Source organism: Cephus cinctus, unplaced genomic scaffold, assembly GCF_000341935.2.
Source record: "Cephus cinctus unplaced genomic scaffold, Ccin1 Ccin1_scaffold0101, whole genome shotgun sequence".
Classification (NCBI taxonomy): Eukaryota; Metazoa; Arthropoda; class Insecta; order Hymenoptera; family Cephidae; genus Cephus; species Cephus cinctus.
The window spans coordinates 1,978,711-1,995,509 of NW_014332838.1; the positions used below are offsets into that span (position 1 = coordinate 1,978,711).

General features: G+C 36.3%; 2 protein-coding genes across 5 annotated transcripts; one reads left to right on the forward strand and one right to left on the reverse strand.

Annotated features, from left to right (window-relative positions):
- Positions 1–620: 620 nt before the first annotated feature.
- Positions 621–14,855, reverse strand: LOC107274631. Of its 4 annotated transcripts, none has more exons than XM_015753908.2 (14): positions 14,699–14,855; positions 13,667–13,836; positions 13,465–13,539; positions 13,302–13,353; positions 12,848–13,209; positions 12,410–12,643; positions 11,677–12,258; positions 10,751–10,995; positions 4,013–9,536; positions 3,373–3,808; positions 3,185–3,282; positions 2,987–3,115; positions 2,688–2,827; positions 621–2,309 (listed from the first exon to the last, which is right to left on the reverse strand). In XM_015753908.2, exons 2-14 carry the CDS (start codon positions 13,784–13,786, stop codon positions 2,291–2,293), a joined length of 8,016 nt encoding a protein of 2,671 aa, XP_015609394.1. In that variant the 5' UTR covers positions 13,787–13,836; positions 14,699–14,855; the 3' UTR covers positions 621–2,290. The 4 variants fall into 4 exon arrangements, with proteins under 4 accessions (XP_015609394.1, XP_015609396.1, XP_015609392.1 ...); XM_015753910.2 differs by having other exon boundaries at positions 13,667–13,853; positions 14,699–14,851; XM_015753906.2 differs by having other exon boundaries at positions 14,507–14,837.
- A 499-nt stretch (positions 14,856–15,354) lies between these two features.
- LOC107274642 (40S ribosomal protein S13) lies at positions 15,355–16,791 on the forward strand. Its single transcript, XM_015753932.2, has 3 exons — positions 15,355–15,510; positions 16,052–16,179; positions 16,436–16,791. Exons 1-3 carry the CDS (start codon positions 15,488–15,490, stop codon positions 16,738–16,740), a joined length of 456 nt encoding a protein of 151 aa, XP_015609418.1. The 5' UTR covers positions 15,355–15,487; the 3' UTR covers positions 16,741–16,791.
- The last annotated feature ends 8 nt before the right edge of the window (positions 16,792–16,799 follow it).

A 16,799-nucleotide genomic window follows, 5' to 3' on the forward strand; every position in this document is an offset into this window, starting at 1 on the left:
CAGTTTCGATTTATGTCAGTAACTCAATAAACAAATATTTTACTGCTGGGATTATACCAATCTAAACCCAGAAGTTCAGTTTTAATTATTCAAAATCTTTCAATTAATTTATCAAACTTTAATTATGGAAGTTTACATAAGATTACAGAAAAACGTTAAAACTTGGAGTATAATCATGTTCTATACAAAACAACTATCATTGTTCATATATATTTTTATCTACAATTCTTAAATTATTAACACTAATTTAAAGTAATCATCAGAACTAATGAAATTTGTTTCTCAGAATCATAGTTGAGTCTGCTATGTGAAAACATGTTGAGAAATATGTAAGAAGTAGATTTTATACAAATACTCAGTGTGCCAAATGATTCTTATAATTTTATACTATCCAGATTATATTGCACATTCCTTGCATGCATTATTTGATCACATATCACTTGCTTCATTTAAAAAATGCTCACATAGTGAAATCATCTTTATAGGGTCACTCAGGCCAAACGCAGCATCTCAAGTTAGTCTGTCCATTTGATTTCTATGGTACAACCAACTCTAGTCGGTGCTATTGCACTGAATGAAACTGTATAATCAATTGTATGTATAATTGATACTATCAGTTATAATATATTTTTGCAAGAGCGCTGTATTTCAATGCGAATTTTTGTACACATGAACTATTTACAACACCTTAAAAGTAAGACATTCTCTTTCATAAAAGATAGACGTATATGCAAGTTGCGCTTTTTCGAAATAAACATGCACCGCGAAATAGCTACAGAATGTTAAAAATTATTAGAAATTTATAGCATACATTATTAAATTTTATTTTATAATTTTTTTCCAGTGTCGAACACGATTTGTAGATCATAGCTCGGGGTCGTGATGATATATATAAAAAGGATAACTGTTCTTCAATATCAAAAAGTGTAAAATATTTAACTCAACGTATCTCATTTAGAAAATTCATATTGATATATTTCATTTCATTGTAATACCTGTATATTATCAAAGTAATTAGCAGACAGCTGTTTCAATAGTTAATACAAAATTTGTGTAGTTGAACGAGCTATGATTATATCTAGAGTAACAGTCATATATTATTTTAAATAATATTTATTTTTAATCTGTAGTCCATTATAATTTACACTGCTTTTTATTACATGGTCGAATAGCGCACGCACATTTTTATCCGATGAAACAACTGTCTCATAAACAGAATGGCGTTCACTCGTCTATATCTTATATTTTGCAACAAAACTTCACGGTTATCTGCTGTATGAAATTCTTTATGTTCTCATATCCGAAAGAGTATTAAATCTAGAATTATTTGTTCTGAGTTGTATTTAAATTGATACGTAAACAATAACTCGGTTTTATGAATATAATATATGCTTACAACTTGTCACATCGCTAGAGTACATTTTATAAATAAATTTGCTATTACCTCAAAGTGATGACATGCCTGTAAACGTATTACGACACATTGATAAAGTTTAATAAACGTATAGTGGTGATTATAATAAACAATTGTTGCGCAAAAACGCTCGTACATCACGTAATAAAGAAAAAAAAAAACAATACATGAGTAATAGCACGAATTTGATACAGTAGGCTTCACGTACTAAGTTTTCTGCGAAATTAATCTATACTGATTCGACGAGTGGAAGGAGTAAAGGAAACTATCAGAAAAAGATCTCATAAAAACCTTTTGATATTTTCTAGAAATTATTCTTACGCTCAAGCAATGAAAGTAATTACAAAAGTTCAAATCTTACAGTATCGACAATATTACAATTTCCGATAATTAAGTTGATGAACCGTCACAACATAAAAAGATCTTGTGCAAGGAAGCGATACAGTTGAAAACAGACTAAATGAAATTGCACACCAAGTGCATTTTACCTGCCATATCTGCTAAGAGAATTGATTGAGCGTTTCCTCCCTGTTTACGGTATGTTTGGTGTACAGATTTTTATAAATTTCCTAATCTTAAGCATAATCGCCCTTAACTGTATGTCCATGCAATAAAATTAACAATAATATTAATTAATAATGTATGAACCTTAATTACTTTGCGTAAGTTATTACTTTGATAAATAAAAATATTGCGCTTGAATTCAATCAATTAGTTAAGTATGTACACACAATACACATTGTTCGGTCGTTGGTGGGAAGATATTTAGAGTTGCGGGGCACTTACCACCCAAACGACAGGTTCGATTCAATCGAGGTTTAAAGAGATTTCTACCACCAAAGGATAATCTAACACTCTAGCGTTCTCAACTTATGATCAACTCCAGAGGGTTTTCCTGCAAAAGATGTAATAAAATGATAACACTATTTGGTATTTATAAATCAAAGTACTAGATATTTATCCCAATGTGCTCCCAGTCAGTAACGAGTAGGCTATTGGTTGGAATAGAGTTGAAAAATACAATATGCAACAAAATATTTATTTTCATTTTTTATTGTAAGAATCTTTTTGATTAATACAACAGTAAAAATAAATATTATATTGGCGTTAAAGGTTATTTAATAAGAAGCTAAATTCTGTATCATGAATGAGAATGATACTGAAATAGATCTTTGAGTTCAAGTTCATTTTGTATATTGTATCGAAGTTATACGTGCATGATAATATTAATATATGATATATTTAGAAAAAGAAAAAATATTAACAAACTTACGCCGGCTTCGAAACCTTTGCTGGAGTGCTTGTAGAAACTCCAGGCGTCTTCTTTTTACCACCTCGGCATTTTTTAACATAGGCTTCTATAAGCTGTGCTATTTTTTTCGGATTGATTTCACCTGTTTTATTATGACATATCTGGAAAAGATGATACAGTTCTAGTAAATTATAAACGATTTACCAGTAAGAGATGTAAAACGAAGTAGTTTAAAATTTAATTAAAAATTAAAGAAAGGGGTGTTCATTATTTGTTCTATGCATTTACCAACATTCTTTAGTAATAACAAAATAGCATACCTTAGGTACAGCTTTGCGCATAATATCTTTGTATTCCTCCTTCGTCACGTGCTTCTTAGTATAATGTGGTTTCAGAACTAACTTTACTTCCTCCACAACTCTTTCCTGACGATTCAATTTTTTCAGGAACTGAAAACGGAGAACATAAGGAGTTATATTTGAGATCTATAAAATTTAATTTTTATATAAAAAACCCACCTTATCCTTAACTTGCATTTCTACAGCAGAACTGGGAAGGTCATCTAAAATCTGAAGCTGATTTTCATCCATACGAACGCCAACTTTTGGATTTGTAGCTGCAATTAAAAGAGGATCCATTACAATCAAACTTAAAATACATTCCTTTCCATGATATAGTGCATGTACCATTCACATGATCTACGTACATTTTTTTCGTTTATCCTTATCAGAAACTTTTTTGGATCTACCCTTGCCCATTGTTTTTACTGCTGGTGACGTGCCAAACAATGCATCAAATGCATCTTTCTTCTCCACAGGTTTGCTCGTTTTAGATGTACTATTCTTATTAGTACTTGCGGCAGGCGCTGATGGACTATTATAGTTCCCAGGGCTTGGTGGGTCAAAAATTCCATCACTGAGACTTGAGCCCGGAGAATAAGGCGAAGACATGTCCACAGGATCATTCGTCGTTTCAAGTGTCGTGTCGCTGCCATTTTGGCCCATAGATGAATTACTTTTATTCTGAGTAGACTTCGAACTACGCACTGGCGTAGACTTGGCAGGATTAGTAAATAAGTTAGGAAGTTGTGGTCTGTCATTCGTGCGCTGTTTTGTTTGATTACTTGGTGATATACGATTCGGCTGAAAAAAAAATTAATATTCGTAAGAGTTTTCTTAGTATAAATTTAGCTAGAGTTGAGCTGTTTCAGGAATACGTAACACTTCACTGTGTTTTTACCAGTAATGGACCAGAGAGCAGATTATATCTACATTAGTACTTATATTTGAGTTTATTCTAACACAGTGAAGTTAACGATTCCTAATTGATCAGCGTCAATTGCTTACCTGTAATAGATTTCTTTGTCCAGTAATGGGAGTACTTGTTGCAAAAATAGTACTTCTTTGTACAGCAGCAGCAACAGTTGCCAATACAGGATTAATGGTTGTAAAAGAATTAGCTGCCGACTGAGCGTTTTGCTGATTCGGTTGTGATTTTGATGGACTATCAGCCGGTTGTGAAGCTTCAGTCTGATTATCTGCTGCAGGTGATGAGTCTCTTTTAGGGGATGCTCTCTTAATCGTGACCATCGATATAATCTTTGGTTTCTCAACTTGTTTCTCCTGATTTGGTTGATCTAGTTGCTGAACCGGTTCGCTCGGCATCAATGGTGTGTCAGTTGCATCGTGTTTTCTTGGTGAATTCCGTTGACTTCTATCCCTTTCGTCAGTGGGAGTGGCTTCTTGACTGGCGACTGGGGTTGGTGACCTAGATTTTGTGGGGTCAAAGGGATCATAGACATCGGGAGAGGTAGGTGGTGAAGATGGTGGTTCAGGGGGTGTATTGGGACCGACTTTTAACCGCAATTCTAATTCCTCCTGAGCTCTCATCTCTAATTCTTCTTCTGCTCTTTCGTCTATCTCTTCCTCTTCTTCCTCTTCCTCCTCGTGAAGAGGATTGATCATGGAAGTTCTTAAGTTGCTCGTTTGTTTGGTTATGGAGAACTTAACTTGTGGCTCCGGTGGAGTTTTAGGACCTTGGGATACAAATTGCTCGTGTTGCGGCGTTGCTTGTGAAGAAGGACGTTGTTCGGGGGTAGCACTTTCTTGAACTTGCTTGTCGTCGTCGTCACTCAGCACAATGACATCACGTGGTGACGGAGTTTGTTCTCTGAATGGAGATTGATCTAGATCTATGACTGCCACAGGTTTCTTCGTTGCGGCAATTTCGGCAGCTTTAGATTTTTTCTTTTTCTCTTTTTTCGCTTTGGGAGATTTAGATCTCTTGTCCTTCGTTTTGTCTTTCTTCGGCCTTTTCGGCGGTTCCACGTGCACTGGTTCTCTTCTCTTACGTTTCGTTGGTACCAGAAGTGGTAATGTTTCTGGGATTTCAGGTAATTCTGGCTGATTCGTCTCATTGTCTTTATTGAAGCATACGCTTACTAAGATATTATCTCCACTGGCGAAAACCTCCTTCGAAGGTGGTGGGGTACGATTTCTTTTATTTTTCTTACGTTTCTCAGTCTCCCTTGATTTTTTGCTCTCTTTTCGCTTTTCTTTCTTCTTCTTTTTGATGGCTTCTTTATTCGTGAGAATGACAGTCAAATTTTTAGGAGGTACTGCCACATTATCAAGTACTGGTGGTGGCGACCAGGTGTGGGAAGCAATTTCATCATGTTGAGCAGCTGAGGGAGATTTTGATCGTGATCTAGACCATGATGGAGTCCATTGGGCACTCCATGATCTACGCTCTTCTCTTTCTCTCGATAAATTTCGTTCACGCTCCACTGGTTTCTCATTTACTTGATCCCAATTCCTATTACGATCTCTTTCTCTGGAAGATGACCTTTCTTTGGATCTTGATCTGCTCACGCGTTTCCTCTTCGTGTGTTTCTTTTCCCGTGATCTTGAAGATGCCTTCTTCGGACTCTTTGATCGTGAATTCTTACGATTTCTTGATCGACTCCTGGATTTGCGTTTCTTTGACTTGTCTTTTCTCTTTTCTCGAGATCTGGATCTTGTTCTTCGCTTCCGTGAAAGTGATCTTCTACCGGACCTACGTCGCGGTGAGAGTGATCTTCTTCTTCGCGATAAAGATCTTGATCGTCTTCTGGATACAGATCGCTTTCTCGACAAAGATCTACGTTTAGAGCTTGATCTTCTTCTAGGTGATTTCCGTCTTAATCGAGATATTGATCTTCTTCGTGACAATGATCTACACGGTCTGGAGTGTGATTGCCGGTCTTTGGACCAAGATCTACGTACTCTGGAGCGAGATCGACTTCGCGATCGCATTCTCGAATATGAACGACTTCTACGATCTCTCGAGGTTGATCTTCTATGTGAAAGGCTTCTACTCTTAGATCTACTTCTCGAATCTTCTCTGATGTCACGACCGTACTCATCCTTCCTTGGTCTTGGAGGTTTTTCGGCAACAATTTTTCTAACATCGTATCTGGGCAATTCTTTCCTCTTCTCTTTTTTCTTAACTACTTCCTTCGGTTTCTTTTTTTGTTTCTCCTTTTCTTTCTCTTTCTCTTTCTCCTTTTCTTTATCTTTTGATTTTGATCGTCTATCCTTGTCACGATATTGCCTTTCCTTCGTGCTCTTCGAAATTTTCTTCCATGCGACTTGATTCTCCGTTGCAATATTCTCTTTATTTTTATCAGCGTCCTTACCCTTCTCCTTTTTATCTTTTTTCTTTTTCTTTTTACTATCGTCCTCTTTCTCAAGTACTAACTTGACTTTATCAAGTACTTTCTTATTCGATTTACTCTCGTCCATTATCTCACCCTCTTCCATTTCCTTCTCCTTTCGCATAGTTAACAATGCCAATTCGTCCTCGAAATTCATGGGCTCATCTGTCTCAGATATGGCTTCTGTACCTAAACCAGCATATCCGGCTGGTGTTCTGCAACCATCTAAATCATCAGTCACTTTATCTTTCGTTGGTGTAATGGGTTCCAAACCACTTTCAAATGGAGATAAAGATTCTCGAGGTACGTCTTGTCCCTTCACTGGTAATTCATCCTTGCAAGGAGTGTAAGCACCATCGGATTCCCAAGCGCTGGGCTCTATATTACGTTTAAGGTCCGTACAAATATCCGTCTTATCTTTTTCGAGTGGAAAATTTTCAGAATCGTCATCAGCATCAAAACTGGAACTTCCCTTTTCTCGAATTGGATCAGAATTGTCTAAATCTTCACTTTCACTAGCAGTCTTAGCCCTACTGCCCTTTTCGCTACTTTTATCTTCACAGTCGCTAAGTCTTCGTGAACCTTCAGCAAAGTCATTTTCCTCGTTAGTAAATTTAATGGGGGATTTAGACTTGTTACGAAAATGTCCTTTAGAACTTGACAATTGATCCCAATTATCCGGTTCTCTAGTGCCAGAACCGCATTCACTAGGACTGGTTCTAGCTTCATCGCTCTCACGATTTTCACCTGAATGATGATCTGCACATGTCGCATCATTGTCAGTATTCTTAGGCGACATTTGGATTGTATCCGCAATTGAAATAATAGTGTCTGAACTTTTTTCAGTTAAGTCTATCGTAGATACAATACATTTACTTTCGGTCGAAGAGCATTCTTTCGAAGCTGTATCTTTTTCGAGGCAAGAGTCTGCATTATTATTCTGACTACTATCTGTCAGCGAAGAATTGTTACGCTTGTTATCGTTCTTCATCTTCGATGACATTTCATTTTCCAATTCTTCTTCAAGAAGAGCTTCCCTAACCTTCAAAGGCGATTGGTTATCCATCTGCTTTTCCATTTCTTCTTGTTGTTCTATTTCACGCAACTTTCTTTCCTTTTCCTTAAGTTGTTTCTCAAGATCTTGCAGTTTCTCTTCATCCTCTTCGTCCGATTTATTATCACTTTCATTGGGTATCTCACTTTTATTTAGCGTGCCGCTTTTATCTTTATCTGTGCTTATTTCGATTGATACTTTTTCTGACTTCTCAAGATCAGATTCGATTGGTTTTTTATTATTTTGTTTAGCGTCTCTCGACATTTTGTCTTCCATTTGCTTCTCTTGCTCAATCGTACTCTCAATATTTTCATCAAGTTCGTCATATAAATTACTTAATTTGTTATTGAGCTTCAATTTATTCCCAATCTTGAACGTGATTTTTCCTCTGCTGTCGTTGGATATTTTTTTAGGTGGTATCCTGCTGAGTGTTTGTCTCTCCTTTTGTAATGCTTCAACATAAGGATCAGAAGGTTCAGGAATATCAGCCAAGTCGCAAGGTTGAACATCTCCTACAATAATGTCATCATCGTCCGGCATATCCGGCGGCAATGGTGGAGGTTGTAGAGGTCCTATCTGTTGAGACAATTCTTGCTCCGTATGTCGTACTACATCCATCGTCTCTGAAGAATAAATTGAAAAATTTGGACAATCAGCTTGGGAGTCTTCATCATCGTCATCGTCATAGGCCGTAAGGCGAACAACAGGTTTGATATTTTCCTCAATGGCTTGTTTTACAGCTTGATTCACAACATTCAGGGCTGGAAAATTTGCAGGCAATGGCGGAGGTTCTAAAGGTATCGGTATGTCATTATTATCTGAACAAGTTTCAGGTTTATCGATGGGTGCCTTGTTACCATGGGAGCTCTCATTGCTGTCGCTATCAGCTGCAAACGGATCATACTTGTCATCACTTTTCAATTCCTTAGAGGTATCTTCTTTCGGAGTGTCGTCAATGACTAATTCTTGATCGCTATCGTTGTCTTTTTCGCTTGCTGAGTTTCCTTCAAAATCAAGTAAACCAGATGGTGGCTCCGGTGGTGGTAGCAAGGCAATCGCGCTGTCATTTTGACTCTCCTCACGAGCGTCACTATCTGATTTGTTAGGTGTCTCGATATCACAATAAATATCACATTCTTCTTCATCCTGCGGATTTTGAGGTGGTCCCATAGATTCAGGAGTGACGTGTGAGCTAAATGATTCTCTCTGATCATCAGAAAAGTTTCTCGAGAAATCATCATGATAATTAGGGGGTATATTATTTTGAATTGGTGGCGGACGGATGCCCATTGGTACCGAGGGATTTGGCATCATTCCCATCGGTGGACCAGGTACATTCAAAGGTCCCCTAGGTCTTGGAAAGCGTTCAGGATAATGAAAAGGAAGTCTTTCTGCGCCATCCATGAGAGGGAATGGAGGTCGATCGGTAGGAGGAAGACGTGGTCGCTCATTACGAAAATGTTGAGGATTACGATTTCTAAATGGAGGGCTACCATTGAATGGTGGTGGTCCACGGTGTTCGAAGTTGGGATTATAATTGACAGGAGGTCCGAAATCTCGGCCACCAAAATTATCCCTGGGTCCAGGACCCCCGTAACTGTGTCTTCCACCGCCTGCGTAAGAATCTCTTCCACCGTATCCTTGTCCACCGTGGCTGTGGTGGCCACCATCTCGATAGCCTCCACGAAAGTTTCCTCTGTTTCCGCCGCCTCGAGAATTGTTGTACATAGGAGCCTGAATTATGTCGCTGGGATTGACATTTGTTAAGTCTAGAGGTCTTTCGCTTTTTGGGGTGATTTCCTTTTCTTGGATAATTTCCTTCTTCTCCTTGATAGGACTCTCATTGTTGTTGATGCTGTGCTTGTTTTCTTTGTTCTCATTCTTTACAAGCAACGTACCATCCGCCTTGAGAGTCATATCGGACATCTTCGAATGCCAGAGCTCCTGACTACTAATGATACTCCCAACCAAATCGATAACACCTGGCTGGTCAGTACGATCAAGCGGGTTGGCGATGCCTTTCAGCCTTTCAATTCGTCGTCTGGTCGCAGATACTGCCGACCGCGGATGTGCACTAACTATTGGGCCATTCCCAACAGCACTATCGAATTCTTCGTCGGACCTAATTGAAAAACAAATTGTTTTCATGCTACTCAGATGCATCCAAGTAACTAGTTGCATCTTAAAATATCACTGTATTCACAGACAAGACCCCAAATTATTTTGAAGATCAATTAAAATTTCATATGATCTCTTTAATTGAGAAATATCGAAAGCCTTTGTGAATACGCAAGTCTTATTGAAAGGAACTTCGTTTGAAATAAGATCAAAGCTTATAGCAGTGGATATTCCTTCGATTTATGAAGTTTTAATCTACATCAAATATCATTGGGATAATGTCTCTGTATGCGTGTAATAGTAAAACACAAAATCTGAAGAAAATATAGAGGTAATTAACATAAATCTTAGTATGTAAACCAGAACAATGTGTATTGTGCGCATTTTCAAATTCATTTAGATTATTTAATTTGTTCGTACGATTTTGATGGTGAGTTTTATAAGGGATTGATATCATAAGTTTGATATCACGTTTTTAACCTGCCTAACTTTACTCTAATATATCATACACGATAGACATTAATCCCTGAAATTGAAATAACTTTTCGCATATAAACGTAAGAGCATGCAGAACTATTTAAAATACAATCATACATACGATTTCGAGTATAACGAATGCAATAGAAATTATTGTGAATTCAAGTCGTATAATGATTTCACTATGTACATTTTGTACATACATTTTACACAAATAATATAAAATGATGTATACTTGCACTACTTTGATGCAGAATAATATATGCAAAAAGAATGACAGTTTGTCGTTCTATCAATATATTTGATATTTGTATACCAATACTTAAAAATATGAAACAGTCATTTATTTAATATAAAAAATGTATCCAATTTGCTTAATAACGAATGTAAACAGCTACAAAATAATTTATATAGAAAACACGAACTTGCAAAAAATTTGGCATTAATAAAAAGAAACTATTTCAACGCAAAGCATTAATAATGTTGAAGAATCTTATTTATATGATGAAAATTATCACAATTTCCAAAACTCCTTTACTATTAACTTCTGCATCTAAGTTGCATTGTAGGATTAATTCACTTGCAAGGTGCATATGCAGTCATGATTGGAATTGACAAATCTTTAACATTTTTATCATTACTATCATTATAGGTACGTAATTGATAATTTTCCTTAAATCTGCACGTCGGCAAGTAAATTAATAAAAGTTGAGAGTAAGGATGGTTAAAAGTTTCACTTACCCAGGCGGGCTGTAGTCTAAACTGAGATTGTTTCCAAAAAGGTTGACTTGCGAAATTCCTGATTGATATCTGGAATTGACGAGGGAAGATCGACCAGAGATTGGTAGAGTATTCTTCATTGTGGGTACGAGTAGCGGAACATCTCGAAGCGGTTTGTGCATGCCTAGTGTCTTTGCCAAACGTTTTTTTACAGTTTGGATTGAAACCGAAGAGACAGTGCGTGCACGGCGTCTGTTTTTTCTCATCTGCAAACCAATACATACAGGCATTAGATATGCAGTGAAGTGTAAAAATAAATATAACGTAAGATATCAAAGAAGAATATTCATTCAAAGAAAAATTGTAAAATTAATGAAACTATCAATTCTAATACAAAAATTATTAACTAAAATTTTTATTTTATCGAACTAATGTAATGTGATTTTAACAACTGGTATATACGAAGAATTTAAAAAGGACAAATTTGAGCATCATTCAGTGAGATATGCAGCCTAAAATAAATACGGTATAATGAAAAGTATGAAGTATTTCATGAATGAAGAAGAAACAAGCACCAATTGTTAGCAGAAGGATGTAAGAACAATATAACTATTAATACGATATGAAATGAATGATGAATTGCAATGAGAAAGGAAAAGCCAAATGCATCTACTGACAAATGATTTTTATTCACACAAAGAAGGAACGGGGTAAATACATGTCGAGAAAACAATTTAAACGTTATTTTTGATAATCAATAAAAAAAAAGTAAAACCACGCATGTTTTCTCATGGATACATTGAATTGGCACTAATATTATAAAGATATGTAAGACTGCGTTAAAAATTGATATTGATGTTTGTTTGGCATGTGGCAGTTTAAAAAGGACTTTATAGTAGGGTGTGCAAGTTAGTTCTCTATCGGTGATGAACTCAGTGGTAATGTACCTTGCGCGGCTTTTTCGAGCCCTTCTTCTTTCGTTTGCGTCTCGACGACGAGGCTGATGGCACCGCCACTTTCACGTACGTGACGATTTCTTCCTCCTCGCCGTCGTCATTGATCTCGGTAAAGCGCACTTCGCGAACTAGTGTTTTACCTCTACTTTTAACTTTTTGCTTTTTTGTTTTCTTTTGTTTTACACCACGCTTCGTTCTAGTACCGGCGCGCAACGAAGTAGATGAGGATACAGATGGACCAACCCTCGTTTCCGTAGAACTTCTATTACTGTCGCGCGAATGACTAGGACTGTTACGGCCGATCGAGTCGATCCCCGACGAGGTCGACGGCTGATCGGGATCGAATACCAGCGCGCGTTCACGTACTTCACGATTTTGAACTTCACGTGCACGAGTGCGATCGGCACGGATATTTGCGCGGACACGTTCCGTTTGTCGTGTACGCGGTATAACACGGGGAATTGATGAAGGACCATTCTCGTGAGGATGACCGGTACGAGTACGTCCATAAGATACACCGAGTCGACGTGCTTCCTCCATGAGATCCGGTATTTCGTCGAGGTCTATTTCAACCTGAAACAGAATACACATCTACTCGTATCGATGATGCATGATTTAGATCTTTGATGCTGCTTCACTTCCAGATGATGTAGGCGAATTTTGAGATTCGCTTACTTTATATTTGATATAGGATATACAATCGGTTTTATTTTTTATTTCTTACCATCTCAGCATCATTTTGACTATTTTGAGAACACTCAGGGCAGTACCACTCGTCCATTGGAACTTGCTCCATTTGCGGTGTTAGACATTCTAGATGATAACCCAAATCGCATCCGTCGCATAGCAGCATGCGATCTTCCCGATCACACTGCTGGCAAATTTCGCAATAAGTGGGGTCTTCTTGAATTTGATCTTCTATTCGTGGTTTGATTTCGATCGGTATGTGTTTCAATACCTAGAGCAGAGTTCATGTGGGCTATTATGTAAAACATATGTTCTGCAGGAAATTATTTCTTTTGTTGGGTAAATATTATTATATAAGGCATAACACGTGTTCTGGGTATAAGAAAAAGTAATGATTGATTACATGAAGAAGAATGGATTATGCGTGGAGTATTATTGTTAAACATGATATCAATTTAGGTCATTAAATACGTACTTTGCCATCAACTTTACTTTTTACGTGAATCACCGTAAAAGCTTGACGATCTACAGGACACGTGTTGATATTTTTGCTCCATTCTATGAGGCAATCCAGGCAGAAACAATGGTCACAGGAAGAGGGTGTTCCAAGTTGTTGTTTTTTGAAAGACAATAAACAAATCGGACACTTTTCCGATTGTCCATCACTGCTATCAGATTCGAAACCGGCGCCTGATGTTGTGGCCAATTCGGGGCTGTCGATTGGCTTGATCCTTTTCTTTTTTAGTTTAGATTTCAAAGGGCTCGCTTCCTTTTCTTCTTCTAATTCATCCATACTATCCCAATCAGATTGCCATTCTGAACTAGTCTCACTCTCAGCTATACCGTAAAACGTATTGTATCGTGTCATTGTATTTATGACTTTAAATAAATAAATAAGAGGATGATGAATATGCGATTAGACAACTCACCTGCTTCTGAAGCATTGCTATCATAACTTCTATCATCTTCACTAACAACCTTCTGCAACAAAAATGCAATATTACGCGTTAGTAATTCTTATATTTTTATAGGAATTGAAGTATTCTTTTAATAAGGCTGTTTCTAATCTTAAGCATACACTTTTAAACATACATAATTTTTTCTCCTGATTACAGGCCTTGGAACATCACTATCTTCCTCACTGCTTTCAGCTTCACTTACAACCCTCTAGAAAGTAATTAATGGCAAATATATTAATAATAGGTTCTGCATAGAATATCACTAATACAATTTTATTTACAAGATTCTCTTAAATATTGTGTAAGTTTGGGTAAACGATTTCACTTATACATACATATACTTTACGTCTGCGATGGGTCTGGAACACAATGGATTCGTTGCTACTTTCACTCTCTGGTATTATTATTCTTCTGCGCTTGGATGGCTTTGGCACCCGATCGCTATCACTTGACATTTTGCTAAGTTGCAATGGGCCTGAACTCTCTACATCTATGTTGATTTCAGCTACACAAGTATAATATCTGTTGTAATATTAACAATTCATATATATTTTAAATATATCATAGCAATATTATTTAAAGCTCTGCTAAGTTTTCAAGATCTCTTAAAGCAAGTATGGCTAAATATACTAAGATCAAGTATAACAACTGATGCTTGCTTTTACATTACAATAAAGAATTTAAACATTACTAGACACAAATTAAACATAGTCTAAATAAACTTAAAATATGAATCAAGGCAACCTAATCCAAAGTAATAATTTGTATTAATCAAGCTGCTCATTGTAAGCATGAGTGATCAAAAAAATCTTACAACAAATGATTTATGAAAACATGAAAATGCAATATCCATATAATACAATATAAAATTTTTATAATACCGGTAAAATCAAGAAATTCGAAGATGGTTATCTGTTACATGGTATTTAAATTTAGAAATTCACTATCACGATCAACCATCGAATGCAAATGTAAATAAAGAAGTAAACCTTTTCATTAATGAAACTTGAAATCACAAAATGCTCAAAAATTACAATATTTCATATTACAGTACAATATCACATTCGACACATTGGGTTAAGTTTCAATAGACGCGAGGAAACCCTACATTTTCATCGTCTAGATTTTATTTACGAGTGAAGCGTGTGCATTTGTATAAAAATATTTGGATCTACCTATGGTTCAGACAAAATCAACATAGTTTGCTTATTTTTTCCCAATTTCGACTTTCAGTTTGCGTGATAGTCACAAACACGAAACACACCGTCACATAAGTACCACCATGTATAACGAGAATGTACACTTCTCATAGGTATCATAGCACGCCACCTTTATTTTATGAACAAGTAAATTGTTTATACGTATACCTAGTTGGCTTTAGGTTTTTTCTATGGCGTCAAACTTTCGAAATATTGACAGCCAAAAGTACGCTTCCTAACGCAAAATTGCGGACATCTTGGATCGCAACGCCGTTGCGATGTTGCGCTAGTTCTTGTTTCAAGATGGCCACCATGGCCACTGAGCATAACCGAAGCCATATTGAATTATATTATGCACAACTAAGCAACATTTATTGTAACTGTAATGAATTAATTGTTCTAATCATTACCCATCTTCCTTTAGATTACATATCTTTATATATCTACGTTCCACATAATACATTTAAGGCCTATACAAAGAACTACTCGTAAAACAGTCTTTCAAATGGCTACCGGCGCCATTCATTACATTTCTTATAGAAACATGGAATTTCATTTACCACATTTTGTATGTGCATAGATTTAAAGTAATTTTAACTTAACAATTATAATACTTCTGTACCTTATGAAAATGCAAATATATTGTCTTAATAATAAGAGTTATTCATAGAATAATCATTCCTGATCCGAATTCTGCAATTAAATATAAAAAATAGGACTCGGGGTTGGTGTCTCGAACAGTTTATTTATTCTCGTAATCATAATTTTTAGCGCTACTACTTAACTCATGTTGGTATTTGTCTGCATAAGGTACAGTTGCCCCGCTCAACCCCGCTTGTTCGGTCGTTATACGACCGATTCTGACGTCACAAAGCGACGCGTTGCGGAGTCGTTTCGTTAGTTCTTCTTCAATCCGCCCGCGCGCAAGTGTCTTTTGGTCGTGAAAAATCTGCCATCATGGGTCGTATGCACGCTCCTGGGTAACAAAATCCTAATTTTCATATTTATCTTAATTAATATAAAGCGGATTTATGTGGATTTAATAAATATTATTAAGGTCAATGATATGCATATAAATAACCATAGTATATAGCACGAAACGCGTCAAAATTGCAATACTAAAATCCAACTTCCGGGCCATGTGTTGGTCTCTCATTTTTAGCCACTATCTTACTTTTAATGCTTCGTTTAGACCAAGAAATATCGAATACTGTGATTATTTCATGTTTATTATAATGCCAGATTTTAACTTAAAGATAATATATTAACTTTGTAATATCTAATAGAAATCTTTAGTTGACAGTTTCAACATGCTTGTAGAAGCCATACCTGTTCTAACCCTATTAGTAAACGGGCGGATTAGACACTATATATAGTAAAATCAACATTTCTGTATACATCAGTATAACAAAGTTTTCACGACAGATGATTTGTAGTTTCAATAGCTCATAAATACTAATAAAATACTTTAATCTATATAGAATATTTACATTATGTTATAAAATACTTTTTTATTTTTAGAAAGGGTATTTCCCAGTCAGCTTTGCCATACAGACGTAGTGTGCCGAGCTGGTTGAAACTTACTCCTGAGGATTGCAAAGAACTTATTTACAAACTAGCCAAGAAGGGTCATACTCCATCCCAAATAGGTATATATTGTTATATCAAAATATTAAAATAAGAGTTGCAAGCTACCAGCTGAGGTTCGATTTAATTTAATCTTATCCCTTCCTAGAAGCTTGCTAGAGTAAATTGCAACATTGGCCTTTGAGATGATTTCAAGTAATAGTCTTGATCTCATTATAGGTAGCCATTGACAAATCAATATTCACAAAATTTTAACATCTTCATAATATATGCAATTATATTTTTCAAAATCTTATGCTCTTACGATTCTATTCTCAGGTGTCATCCTTCGTGATTCTCATGGAGTAGCACAAGTTCGTTTTCGTACCGGAAACAAAATTCTGCGAATTGTGAAGAGTATGGGACTTGCTCCAGATCTACCAGAGGACTTATACTACCTGATCAAAAAGGCTGTTGCGATCAGGAAACACTTGGAGCGGAATCGTAAGGACAAGGATAGTAAATTCCGCTTGATTCTAGTTGAATCTAGAATTCACAGACTCGCCCGTTATTATAAAACAAAGGGTTCCCTTCCACCCAACTGGAAGTACGAAAGTTCAACCGCCAGTGCTCTTGTAGCCTGAATTATACTACTTTACTATCATTACATGTCAATAAATTTCTTTTATTGATTTTACGTTGT

What these genes read in the sequence shown, in the direction of transcription:
- LOC107274642 (XM_015753932.2), top strand. Translation starts at nt 15,488, where the DNA reads ATGGGTCGTATGCACGCTCCTGG. An exon ending in GGTCGTATGCACGCTCCTGG is followed by an intron (nt 15,511 to 16,051) that starts GTAACAAAATCC and finishes TTTTATTTTTAG; the next exon opens with AAAGGGTATTTCCCAGTCAG. An exon ending in TCATACTCCATCCCAAATAG is followed by an intron (nt 16,180 to 16,435) that starts GTATATATTGTT and finishes TTCTATTCTCAG; the next exon opens with GTGTCATCCTTCGTGATTCT.
- LOC107274631 (XM_015753908.2), bottom strand. Translation starts at nt 13,786, where the DNA reads ATGTCAAGTGATAGCGATCGGGTGCCAAAGCCATCCAAGCGCAGAAGA. An exon ending in TAATCAGGAGAAAAAATTAT is followed by an intron (nt 13,354 to 13,464) that starts GTATGTTTAAAA and finishes TTTTTGTTGCAG; the next exon opens with AAGGTTGTTAGTGAAGATGA. An exon ending in TGCGCAAAGCTGTACCTAAG is followed by an intron (nt 2,828 to 2,986) that starts GTATGCTATTTT and finishes CATCTTTTCCAG; the next exon opens with ATATGTCATAATAAAACAGG.